This window comes from Ambystoma mexicanum, chromosome 7p, assembly GCF_040938575.1.
Source record: "Ambystoma mexicanum isolate Mex_15411 chromosome 7p, UKY_AmexF1_1, whole genome shotgun sequence".
Lineage (NCBI taxonomy): Eukaryota > Metazoa > Chordata > Amphibia > Caudata > Ambystomatidae > Ambystoma > Ambystoma mexicanum.
Genome location: NC_090939.1, coordinates 906,216,910 through 906,230,691, shown reverse-complemented (window position 1 = coordinate 906,230,691; position 13,782 = coordinate 906,216,910). Strand labels below are relative to the sequence as shown.

Genomic DNA, 13,782 nt, shown 5'->3' with positions numbered 1-13,782 from the left:
TATATAAACTCTGAACAAGCAAGATAAAGTGTGAATATTCATGCATCTATTTTGATAGACGTTATATCAACCTTTCATTGAAATTAAAGCAATATTTTACCATCTTCCTTTGGTCTGTCCAGTTATTTGGTCTAAGCAATGTACTGGTAATTCCATCTAGCACATAGAAGATGCATCAAGGTGCTAGAGCACAAAGGAAACAAAAGAAAGCAAGAAGGGGTGCAGGAAGCACAGGAAAGTGAAAGGCTGGAAAGAAAGAAATGGATGGGTCTGTGTGCATGACAAAGCTAAGGAAACAAAGTAAAACAAGAAGGGCTGCAGGAAGTGCCTGAAGGTTAAGAAGAAGAGCAAGGAATACAGAGGGGTAAAGGTCGGAGAGGGGTTAAAGGTTAGAGTGGTTGCGCTTGGGAGGAGCCAAGAGCCCAGAATTTTCGAAAGTCGTTGATGCTACCGAATGTAAGAACTTTGCTTGTAAGAACTGTACAGAGAAAAGGTAAGTCCTGACTAGAACTCTTGTTTGTTTAAAGATGAAAGGTGCCTAAGCTTGTGAAGGGAACTCTGAGAGGCCTAACAAGAGTTGTGCAAGAGACATTGTTGAACAGTGTAAGGTGAGGGCTACACTTGGGGAAGGGACCCCTGAGAGGCCTAACCAGAACTGTGTATTCTTTTTGTTTGGAACTGGAAGAGTCTGAGCTTAGGGAAGGGAACCCCAAGGGACCCAAGGATATTGTTAACGTTGTTAAATTGCATCAAGAGCCCTGCGTGTAAGGTTCTGAGGGCTCCCCTTTTTGAATTGAACTATCTTGCACTGGCAGAACTACACCCATTGGTAAGAATATCTGAAACCAGCTGCGGTTTACATTTCCTTTTCTTTAAACCACTATTTTTCCTTTTTAAAGACTTCCTAACACATTTTGGTAAAGAGTCAGGGCAAGCATAGGTTTAGACACATATGGAATATTATTTTGGACTTTGACATTGACAGCCCTTAGACAAATCTGTTAAGGGAACCATCCATTTAGAGTAAGGGCCAGTTAGGCATTACACCAACCCAGGAACCTTAAAGAAATAAAGGTTTTGATCCAACATCTTTGAGTCTGTGTCTCTCTTGATACCATATCGGTCAAACAATACACACACAGGATGCAGACTGGGACAGAACAAGAAATAATTCATTTTCAAATATATTTCAATTATTGAGCCGCACAGAAGTTAAAAAACATTGTACCTACCTTTCACACAAGACCTCAAATCAACAGAGCCATCCAAATTCAAAGGTGCAAGCTTATTGGACATTCCTGCTCGATGGGAACCAAGGCAAGCTAGAAAAAAAGACAATAGGTTCCCAGTTAAAGACATTTTTTTTCCCAATCACAATGTCAATGGGCACAATGTGGCACTTGCACAGACATGAGCCGTGCAAACATTGCATGCGCTATTACCAGAGAACAGGCCAGCCTAACATTTTGTGACATGCATACATGGTAAATTATAAAGGAAATCATCCTACAAGAAAATTCTTGCTTCAATTGTTTTTTTTCGGTTTATTCTCTTAGATAAAGACAGATTTCAGTTTTAATGTAAAATGTATAAGCACTTTGGGAGGTTTTCCTCCTATTAATTCTGGATATTGTAGAAAAAGTGCAGGAGATTTACATTTTTCTTTTGTTGTCAAGGCGCATATTTTATGTTATTGTACAATAGTTCCACACTCTTCCAATTCATAATAATTCAAGTGTAAAGTGAAGTAGTACGGTAAACATTAAAACACTGATTGATTTTCCCAAAAAATAAATTCATATTGTGCAGGGAAGACATGACTTTTTAATTTAGCACAATTACGTAGTCAGATTGGTCCTCTTCTTCTGTACAGGATTTAGGTGATAAAGAAATGCTAGTAACAACCCCTAAGTGGTGTGGTAGTTGCTCCTATGTGGATAATAACATTTCACAGGAGTAACTAAAAAAGGGAAGAGTGCCAACAATTATATATAGATCCAAGAAAAAAGCAGTTTGTTTTGAATATTAAGGTTCTGCCAGGGATTTTAAGAAGAGCAATAAATATGCATAAAGTGATGACTATGTTCTTCTCCAGATTCACAACTTGCTCCTTACAATGGACAAGTTCTCCACGGCCTGCACTCCCCTGTAAAAACTATTTGATACAAATATTTGTATTAAACAATGTGCATTGTGAATGACTTCCTAACTTAATATCAAGTAACAATGTTAAAGTGAACACAAATAATTGTGTTGCTTTCAAATGAGCGAATGCAAAAGTGTGTTTATGCAGCCATGTTGCATGAAGAACATACAGACGTATACCAATTATATTTTAATATTCCGTAAGGAGAGGATAGAAATAATGTGTACCATAAGTTATTGAGATTGAGTTACATTTTTTGAGAGGCCTACATTTTATTAAATTGTCATTACAAGTAACAATTACGCAAAATGCATATTTTCCTTTTATACATGTAACCTCAAAATGCTCAACTTAGTTTGAACTCTGGTTAAACCCAAGATGTGTATTTATGGAGGGCTCATTTCTCTTCAGAAAGTAATGCTAGGTTTTGGCTTTCTGTAAAACAGACCTCATTATTAATCTATGACTAAGCCATTAAAAGATAAATAGGCACTGCTGTGTGCACCAAGAACAAAAAGATTGCTATGCAACATGCAAGAAAAATAAACTTAACACACACCAAATTCTGCACTTTCACAGGCATATTTTCCTAACCAAGATATGTGGATGTTTGGGCACATGTTATAAAATACAATCTGTGTCAAATCATGTGTTTTGTAAAAGAAGGTGCAACACACTTGTAAAATATATATGATTTTATTGCTAGAACATGTTTTCAAAAATAGAATATTGAACATGAGGTTTCCAAATATATAATTCCAAATGTACTAACGTGTTTAATGTTTGTTTTTCTTCCCTGCTTTCAATTTCTTGTATTGTATTTATTTGACCAGGTCCAAAAAATACTATAAACATCCATGGTCCCTCTTAATACACAATCTTGCCACCTAATTTTGGAAGGCAACTCTGGTTTGGGAAACAAACAGCATAAGCTTTATACAAATCAGAAGTAATCTCACGCAATCCCAGCTATTATCCACTGAATACTTGTGAAATAGCAGCAAAAATCTCATCCAGCCGTATGGGCTTACCTAGAGAAGCTGTATCATAAGAAAGTATGGGAACACTCACATCATCCAAATGATCAATACCATCATTTGGTACCTCCCTCCTAGACAAATGCAACACACTGTACGATTGTTCAAAACCGTGCCATTCTGCTTGCTATCAGCGACCACCTCAACTTTCCCAATTTTAATGTAACGAGTAATAGTTCTTCCCCTTTTTGCTGGCTCCTCGCAAGTTCAATAGATATCCAATCTGCCTCTCCCAAATCTTAGTTGTGCATTTCCACCTATGCAAATAGGCACTTGATAGCACTCCACCACCTAAGAGCAAGTGCGTGATTTGTAGCTACCCAACACCTAAGCTGTAGTCATCCATCACTCTTTAGATCCTAGGAAAGGTACTAAAGAAAAGGAAAATAAGAGTTCCTGTTTCTACAGTTGTGATCATCTTTCCAACAAGAAACTACAAGGGACTTTGACCACCCCCCCCCCCCCACCCCCAAACTCCCGCCCTCTGAAATTTTGAGTTTGACCCAACTTTTTGTTGACATGTCCTTAGCACAGCTAGACCATGCAAGGATCCTGACTCACTGATGACCTCTGTGATAATTTTGTGTTTTCAGATTTTATCGTTTCAACAAGTTAGCTAGCCTTAGTGATTGCTACCATATTTTGGCATGGTTTATGAAGTGATTTTCTGATTAGAATTTGCCACAGTGAAGTTGGTCCAAATGTATCTTCATTTTTTGACCGAGCAATATATTGTTAAATACATTTTAAAGCACTCTACCATTTCAAGAGGGTAGAAAAAGGAAATCTGTTACAATTTGCTAAAACTCAAAATAGCAAATGTTTTGTAACTTGTGTTGTCATTTGGAATTGTTCATGATTTGTATTTGGCGGTTTTGCCATATTCGTGATATCCCAAGATTTGCTGTACAAGGGTTTCCTTTGTGCAAAAAAAAATTCTAAACAAATTGACTAAGCCGAAAATTAGCTAATGGCTTTTTTTGTCTGTATGGTTTTTCCATGTGACATTCATCCTCCGCAATGCACCATTGTACAGCCCACACAGTGCCTCTCAAGAGATCACCTCTGGTTGATCAGCTTCACTATGCTGATAAATCAGTTCTGGTAACAGAACACAATAGTTACAATGGATCTATGTGACATTTTGCATCCGTTACTGCAAATGCGAAAATGTCAAATCATTTACAACAAATGTATGTGAAAAGAAATGCAGGGTAGACCCCTGTACTCCCCCCCCCCCCACAGATCCCCAATTTAATGAATACCCAAACCCACCCCTATCTATATTTTCGCATCAGTTTGTTGTAAATGATGCAATATTTTCATATTTGCAGTAATCGTGTGCACAGTTATGGGCTGATACAGTTACAGTAAGGTACAAATGCTTATTCAATGGAGAAAAATTAAGGGCATGTGATTTGCAAAGTAGGCCAGTCTTTTTTTATAATTTTTGTTTTTATTTTTTTCAAATTAAAAAGATTAAGATTAACAGCAAATTGATTTGGAGAAGTTACACATTTGGATGCAGTCATTTTATGTGGAAATGTTTCAAACAGTTCAGCACCTACAATGAAGGCATGGTTCAATATTGTTATATAGTTTTCAATTAGCACATATGTCCACATTCTAATGCTATTTGTCAAATGGTGCAAAATCAAATTATTGGGAGATATGCATTTTTCTGATTTTATCCATGGAGTAGATACCAAAATTCTCACCCAGACACACACTCTAATGATTATGTTGTAGTTTAACACACATGGATATTAATCTGGATGACAACTGCCAGAATGCGTACTACATGAACCATAATATTTCTAAAAATAATATGTACAATACACAAAGCATACAGTATTGTAAAATACAGTATTGCTGAAATTGCTGTATTCATTATTTACACTTACCTAAATATTTGGGATAGAAATATTCCTGTGAAAAAGACGACATGAAAAGAATACATTAATTATTTTCAATGGAACAAACTGGTATAACAAAGTAAGAACATGTCTATAAATGGAACGTCAAGATATTACACCTGTGAAAGTCACATTGCATGGGCTGCCTGAAGGAACACAAAGGACTTAGGGGATCGGTGATACCCACAAGCTAGGTCAGACGTCTGGAACCTGCGGCATAACAGTTGTGCTTGACTAGGAATCCCATGACCTTTACAATCGAATATGCTGACTGGATCTTAAAATACCTGGAAAGCAAAAGGAATGTGATGATCCTGACCCTGACCCTGACCCTGGGGGCAGCTATATGCTGGAGAATCACCTGGGGATGTTAGGGGGGGTTGGGGAGTACACCATGGGACAATGATGGGACATGGTTGGAGGAAACCCCATACCCACGCCACTTTCAGGGATTTCCCCTTAATTACCCAGACTTTAATGGCATATTGTCATATCCCACCCCAGCATTTTAGTAGATCCATTGTAGTTGCCCCCCCTCCGCCCCCCAAGATCCCAATAGGGACCAGATACAAACTATTAAGATGAGGAAGATATCAGAAGCAGTAAAGATTACTCCCAATGTAGCTCAGTGTTCACTTCCTCAATATCATTCAAGAAGAGAATCCACAGCCCCCGACACAAAGAGGAGACCAGGAGTAATAAAGATTACTCCAAATGAGTTCAGCAGTTACTCACTCAATGTCATTCAAAAGGTGGGACCATGGCGACTGACACGAGGAAGAACAGAGGAGTAATGATGATTTCTAAGACCAAGTAACAAACGCAACGGTCTAGTTGGGAAGGAGGTAATTAGACCGGGAAGTTTAAATACAAACCAAACCCAGCTGACAGTAATGAAGGGAAGGAGAGTCGAGAGAAGGAAAAGCAACGGAGAAAGCAGCAGAAAGTAAAAGGGTTACCGGCGCACTGATGCCGTTACTTAGAAACAATCCAAAACGAAAGGTAATGAAAGCAAGGGGCAGCTTGTGACTAATGAGGAAAGTAGTATACATAAGTGGGAACCCGGATGGTATAATACGTTTTACCGCCTCAGGAAAACACAGAGAAAGCACATGGGAAACCATTAATCGATTGAAAGTATTTGTTTAACAAACCGTAAGCAGATCAATAAAGTCCTAGCTGGAAAAGCAGGTATTTGAGTAGAAAAGTCCTGGCAGGAGGGTCCACCAGGTGAAGACAAGTGTGTGAAACATTGTGTGAAAGACAAGTCTGTGTGGAATACTGTGTGAAGCACTGACAGTAAAGCAATCCCTACCCCCTCGTTTCCCCCTGTGATGTTCCTTAGTGACCCCTCCATTTTCGCACACAGGTGTTGCCTGTTTTTCATGATTCTTCTACCCTGCTCCCCCTCGCCCCCTCCCCCCCCTCCAGCCTACTTCTGCAGGAGTCTGTCCAGATACATTCTGGTTTCACCATCACCGTATTGTGCCCAATGCTGGATTTGATTTGGATGGACTTAATTGATTCACTGTGCTTCACCCCTTCTCAACTCTCATGCTGGACTTCCTTTGCATCTTGTACTCATGGTGGCCCTGAATCATGCGTTTCCCATCTTCATCTTGTATCCTGGCTTTCAACATTATGTGTTACTACTGACTTCTGCAATTGTATTAGCTCTCCCCTCTTGCCTCTCCAGTCTTTTTGACTGCTTACTCTCTGTTCTCTCCTCCTTTCGCCTTCTCCCTTTTCCTATCTCCTCCCCTCCTCACCTTACTTCTTCTATGCACTTACTCTATCAGAATTGTCCCTGGACCTAGTATGATAGCAACCTCATCGGTCTCCTCTCCATACCCCTTACTTGTGCCCCTCCGCCTCTCCAGCACTATCTGAAATGTCGTCAGGCCTAGTACGATAGTTGCTTGTGTTGATCCTCCCCTCCCTTTCTGCACCCCTCTCCCTCATTTTTTGTTTTTCTCCTGCTCTACCAGAAATGTTGTGAGGCCTAGTACGGTAGTCTGTCTGTTTCCATTTCCTTCCCACTGTCCCCCTCCCTTCCTTATCTATGTTTTAGCTCTTGCACTATCTGAAATGTCGTCAGGCCGAGTACGATAGTTAATTTCGCATCCTTACTGTTCATGGCCTGTAAGAATGTCATTGTATTTTCGCTTGTTCCCGCCCTTACCTTGAAGCGCTTTGAAACACATTGTGTATAGGCGCTTTATAAAAAGACTATCATATATCATATCAGACTATCATATCATTTGAACTGTAGATTAATAGTAGAGGACTTTAAAGAAAGATAATAGCATGGTGAAGTGTGAAATGTGAACAAAGTGGTTTAAAGAAAGGAAAGGTCCTTGGGAAGAAAGATACCTTTGGGACTCTAAGTAAAGAGAAACCTTGGGGAAGGGAGCCACTTCCTCAAACAAAGTGAATGCTCCGAGGGAAGAGAGAAATTCTCTTGGAAACTTGGTGCTTTTGGAACTGGTTGTTTTAGGAAAAGAACCTAGAGAAGGAAGTTCTTCCTAGAACCTTGAACTTTGCCTTGTGTAGAAACTCTTTTTGTTGGATTTCGAACATTTTGAACACTTTAAGAAGACAAGAAACATTACCCTTTATGCCTTAGAGTTATTTTAGAGTGAGGACCAGAATGCAATTACGGACACAGGATTTACTTTATTTGGACATCTTGACATTGATAGACTCCTTAGCATTTGGTTGAGGTAGAGAAATTCCTACTAGATTAGGGATAGTGAGGCCTTTTCCAACCCCTTTTTCATTCAAATAAATGTTTACAGCCACAAACCTGTCTCCTCTGCGTCAGTGTTTCATTCCTGGCACCTCACATATGGTATCAGAAGTGGGATTCTAAATCAATTGTTACAAATTGGGGAGCCCATTAAATCTTGGCTAAACTTCCTAAATCATTTCTTACGCGATTCCGACGATTAAACCTTTATAGAGCATAGAATTCTATGTCAAGACCGGAGGCTCACATTATGCTTCTCTTTCTTTATTTTAACATCATAGAGAAAGCTCAGCAGCAAGATTTGTGCCCCAACATTCATGATATTTGAAACATGAAGAGAAAAAGGGGGCAGAAATCCCAGTAGAAAACCAATAACAAAACGTGCAAATGAAGACAAAGTCCAAACAAAGTCACTGAGAAAAACACAAACTCAATTTCCCAGGTGGCAAAGCCAGTTCATAACAGGTCACAAAACATGTGACCAAGGTAACCAATGGGCAGTAGGCAGTCCCTCCAAATAGGACACTGAAATGGTGTCGTTTCTAGGAGTGTGCAATATGCATATAGATCTAATAAAATGTTGATGTGAAAATGATGAAATATGATGAATGTACTTGTTCAATTGGAAAGTTAATAACTTCAGTACTGTATACAAATCATGTGATGGTTAATGTACTAAAAAACATATCGGTTGATATGACTATGATGTCACCATGTATAATTACTCAAATAACATTTTAAGTTGAGCGGTAGAATGAGGAATATATATTTGAATATCCTAACCAGATTGTCTGACCCAGTACCAGATAACAAGTTCTTTGGAGGATTGCTTAATTGAAGGGTGGATAAGACGCCTTGTTTTCATCGAAACCTCAGTTGACAATACATAGTTTATGCCGAGCACATAGAGTAGACATAAAGAAAGCAAATACGCTGCATCGTCAAGGAACCCGCTTTAAAAAGGGATTCCAAGATGGCAACGGAGTTCCCAACAACGCCAACGCGGGTGAATTAGCCGTTAGAAGGTGAGCAACCTCTGCTTTCAGGCAATACGTTTAAGATTTCGGGCAATGTGAAATTAGGAACTTTCAGTCACCAAGCATCTGATAATTGTATGGAATTAGATGAGTTTTTTGATCACGGAAAGCGAACGCATGGATCACAACGTTATTCAGCGATTGTGAGATAAACATACAATTGAGTGTTGGGACGTCACTCAGCTAACTTTACAGGTTGTAATATTGATGTTTATATAGTAGTTGAATGCATGAGTGACTATAGTCAATATCTCAGTAATACTAGGTAGTTTCAGTAAACAATATATATTTCACTTCTCTCAATTGGAAGAAGTTGTCAAAGAGTTCCCCCCTTTTCACATGGATCCGATGTTTGCCGGTGTCTTCGATCGCTGCTTTCTTGCGAACGCTCCTGGTCTTGAACAGCGCTGCTCAAGTCTCGTCTGGTTCCAGGTTGCGTTTAGTTCCGGGATCACGGAGTCCAGGAAACCAGGCGACTGGAAAGGCTAGAAATGCTCGGAACCAGGAAGGCGGAAAGGGACAGGAGTGGGTAATTGCACTGGGACAAAGGAAATAATACCGCGAGCTACGAACACACATCTGGGCTACTCTGCAATAGCACTGAGACGTGCAGAGCCGCGGAAGGCGTGGTCTATAAATAGATCACGCCGCGTTCAGCGCATGGAGCGACCAAGGGCTTCAGCTCTGGACGGCCATGTTGGAAGTAGTACGGAATGTAAGCCCCGTTGAGACAAGGACCAGGAGGTCCAAAAGGGGTGTGATCTGAAGTTCATGACAGCATGCCTCATCCGAAGGCCTTTCCCTCCAGGTTTGCCCGGGTGTATTAGGTGAAATCTTCTGAGCAACCAAGGAGCCTTGATATTTGAAATAGGTTCCCAGGTCCTTTCGCTAGGAGGATATCCGTTCCACTCCACTAGGTATTGAAGATGGCCCCGCTTATACCTGGCCATCACAAATTCGGGACACCTCATATTCCAGTTGGTTGTCAACCAGTAGAGGAGGTGGTCTACTGGATTTTCGAGAGGATTGGATGTAGGGTTTCAATAGGGATGTGTGAAAAACTGGATGAATTCTTTTCCAGGAGTCAGGTAGCTTGATTCGATATGAGACAGGATTGATAATCTCCTTGATGGGAAATGGACCATAGTAGCGGGGAGCCGGCTTGTTTGGTCTTAAGTTTGTTTGTTTGTTTATTTGTTATGCGCACCGGACCCTGAGGTAGCACGGCGCAAGAGACAAGGAAGTTTACAGCTTGGTTACAGAAGTTACAAGTTACAGAACACGCAAGTTACAGAGTAGGCAGTTTTTTGGCTCTACAGGTCAGACAAGTACAAGTGCAGATATAGCGCCACCAAACAGTCAAATCAATGGCGAGCAAGATAGCAAGTCAGGTAGAGTACAAGTGGAGGTGCGAGAGGTAGAGTGCCATTTATGTTGCATTCTTGGTGAGCCATTTTATGGTATTCTTTCTGAAGTTGTTGAACGTTTGGTCGGATCTAAGTGCAAGAGGTAGGGCGTTCCATAACTGAGCTGCCTTGACTGGGATGCTGGATCCTCCAATAGTGGTAAATTTAAATCTGGGCACTAGGAGGCAGTTAGGGCTGACTGTCCTTGTAGGTCTGGAGGGATTTTTCCTATTGAAGCGTTCTGAAAGGTAGCTGGGGGCTTTGTTGTTTAAACATTTGTGGATGATGGAGGCAGATTTAAGGTTGATTTTTTCTTGAGTAGAAAGCCATTTGTGTTTACGTCTTATTTCTGAAATATGTGCTCTTCTCGGGATGCTTAAGGCTGCTCTAAGTGCATTATTTTGGAGCACTTGAATTCTATTGATGATTTGTTTGGTTGTCCCTATGTAAAGGGCGTTACAGTAATCTAATTTTGATAAGATGAGGGCTCTGGCTAGGATAAGACAACTGTCATCTGATAAGAAATGTTTCCCAGCGCGTATTAATTTACATGTATAGGCCGTGGATGAGGCCAGTGAGTTCACCTGTTTGGTTAAGGATAGTGTTGCATCAAGGTAGAAACCTAAGGTTTTTACTTCTCTGGCGATCTTGATAGTGTTGCCATCGATGATGAAGGCTGAGTAGTTTTGGTTGAGTTTGGAGATGCGGGCTGCAGTGCCCAGAATGATAAGCTCTGTTTTGTCATCGTTCAAGCATAGGCCATGGTTGGCCATCCATGCTTGAACGATGCTATAGACTCTGTTCACCAGAGCCAGGTCTTCAACATATTCCCCAGTAAGTGGAAGGAGAATCTGGGTATCGTCTGCGTAGTTGGTATAGGTGACACCCAGATTATCGAGATCGTCGAAGAGTGGCTTGGTGAAGATATTATAGAGTGTTGGCGAGACACAGGATCCCTGTGGCACTCCGCAGGTGATAGAAATCGGGTCTGCTGCCGCTGCGGGGGAGACCACCCTCATGGTCCTGTCACTAAGGAATGACTGTATCAAGTGTCGGAGAAGTAGTTTTGAAGACAACCACACTCGGTCACTGACCGTATAGGAAGGACCTGGTCTTCTCTTGGAATCCGCATACCTCTTGGTCTGTAATCTGGCTTTCTCCAAGTGTTCTTTAGCCTCTCGGTGAAGGTTGATAAGAGTTTCAATCCAGGAGTCAACAGTAGGTACTGGTGTAGGGTAAGGAAGAACCGAGGGTAAGACCGATGGATGCAACCCCTGGCTACAATAAAAGGGGCTGGTCTGTAGCGCTGAGTGTTCGGAGTTGTTGTAAGCGAATTCCGCAACGGGTATCAGGAGAGACCAGTCATCCTGGACCTTGGTGGCGAAATATCGGAGATTTTGTTCCAGGGTCTGATTTGCACGTTCTGTGGCTCCGTTGGTTTGGGGGTGATATCCTGAAGAGAGGGCACGTTGGATTCCTAGTACCCGACAGAGGTATTTCCAGAATTGTGAAATGTATTGGGGACCCCGGTCAGATATGATCTTGGAAGGAAGCCCATGTAGTCGGAATATGTGTTCAAGAAATATTCCAGCTAGCTCTGAAGAGGAGGGTAGTTTCATCAGTGGCGTAAAATGGGCCATATGGGTAAACAGATCTATGGTGACCATGATGGTAGTATATCCTCGGGAAGGTGGTAACTCCACTATGAAGTCTGTAGCAATGATTTCCCATGGTTTAGGAGGGTAGAGTGGGCTGCAGAAGAAGACCCGCCGGTCTTTTGTTATCATGTTTATTTTGGGCACAGGTTATACAAGCCTGGATGTATTGCTGCACGTCAGACTTCATTTTAGGACACCAGAACTGTCTCTGTATAAGACAGAGGGTGTTGGTGATACCTCGGTGCCCGGAATGGAGTGTGTCATGACAAAGGTTTATTATTTTTTGCTGTAACTTCCGTGTAGGAATGAGTAGTGCATTGTCCTTGAATAAGTAGCCTTCCTTGGCTCTTAATTTCCAGAGATTTCGTGTTGAAATGTCCTTCCATAATTCGAGAATTGAGTTTGCGAACAGACTTCTTCCAGGAGATCAACTGCTTGGGCTACGAAGATCGTGGGAGAGAACATTTTAGGAAATGCCTCATCTTCAGTGGTCACGTAGTCAGGACGGCGAGACAAGGCGTCAGTAATCAGGTTCTGTGATCCAGGGACATGGGTAATGTGGAACTGATACTGGGCAAAAGAGTAGGCCCAACGTGCCTGAAGACTGTTCCTGCACTCCAGTGAATGTAGAATCTGAAGGTTTTTGATGCTCAGTACGGACTTGGACCGGATGTCTGGCTCCCAGAAGTAGGTGTCGGCATTCAGTGAAGGCTTGGCGAATGGCTAAGAGTTGCTTTTCCAGGACGGAGTAGTGCGTTTCACTAGGAGTTAAGGTTCTTGACAGATAAGCAACGGGGTGTTCCAAATCGTCCTCCATCTTCTGCTTCAATACTGCTCTTATAGCGTAATTAGAGGCATCCGTTTGCACTAAAAAGGGTCGACTTGTATCAGGTTGAGCCAAAATGGGAGCTTGTGTGAACCCCAGTCTTTAAACGCTGGAATGCAGTTTCTTGTAATGTTGACCAGACAAATGGGGTGTCCTTCTTTATCAGAGCCACTATGGGTTGTACAATCTCGGAAAAGGTGGCTATGAACTTCCGGTAGAAATTGGCTAGTCCTAGGAAGGATTGATTTGTTTCACGGACGTGGGAGTAGACCAGGCGAGAATGGCCTTTACTTTTGAAGGGTCCATGCCAATCCCCTCTGGACTAAGGATAAATCCCAGATAGTGCACAGAGGTAACGTGAAACAAACATTTTTCAGGCTTGGCTAAGAGGTGATGTTCCCGGAGTCTTTGTAGAACTGCCTTAACATGTCCTTCATGCTTCAGAGGGTCCTTGGAAAAAATCAATATGTCGTCCAGATAGACAATGACGAAAAGAAACAGCATGTCAGAGAACACCCTATCCATAAAATGTTGGAATACTGCTGGGGCATTGGCTAGTCCAAAGGGCATGACCAGGTACTCGTAGTGGCCAAAGGGTGTTCTAAAGGCGGTCTTCCACTCGTCTCCTTCCCGGATACGGATCAAATGGTAGGCACCCCTGAGATCCAATTTGGTGAATATTACGGCTCCTCTCACAGCTTCCAGGATATCCGAGATCTGGTGGGTATCAATCCTTGAGGGTGCATTGATTTAAGCCTCTATAGTCGAGGCAAGGTCTGAGTTCCTTGGTATCCTTCTTGGGTGCCGTTTTCAAGATTAGTGTCTAGGTATTCCCGAAGGGCCTTTTTCTCGGGTTCGGAAAGAATGAACATTCTGCCAAAAGGAATTACAGCTGAGGGGTCCGTATCTATGGCCCAGTCTTCGGGCCTGTGAGGGGGTAAGGCCTGGACTATGGCAGTAGAAAATACATCACCATATCCCTGATAGGCCTCTGGAACTTGTATGAT

The 13,782-nt window shown here is 41.8% G+C and overlaps 1 protein-coding gene across 1 annotated transcript in view; it reads right to left on the bottom strand.

The window, feature by feature from the left end:
* PROS1 (protein S) overlaps positions 1-13,782 on the bottom strand; it is an 858,149-nt gene that overhangs the window by 660,641 nt on the left and 183,726 nt on the right. The window contains exons 3-4 of the mRNA XM_069637200.1: positions 5,088-5,112; positions 1,233-1,322 (exon numbers count right to left, since the gene is read on the bottom strand). Of these exons, the coding sequence (XP_069493301.1) occupies positions 1,233-1,322; positions 5,088-5,112 (115 nt within the window). The remainder of the gene's footprint in view (positions 1-1,232; positions 1,323-5,087; positions 5,113-13,782) is intronic.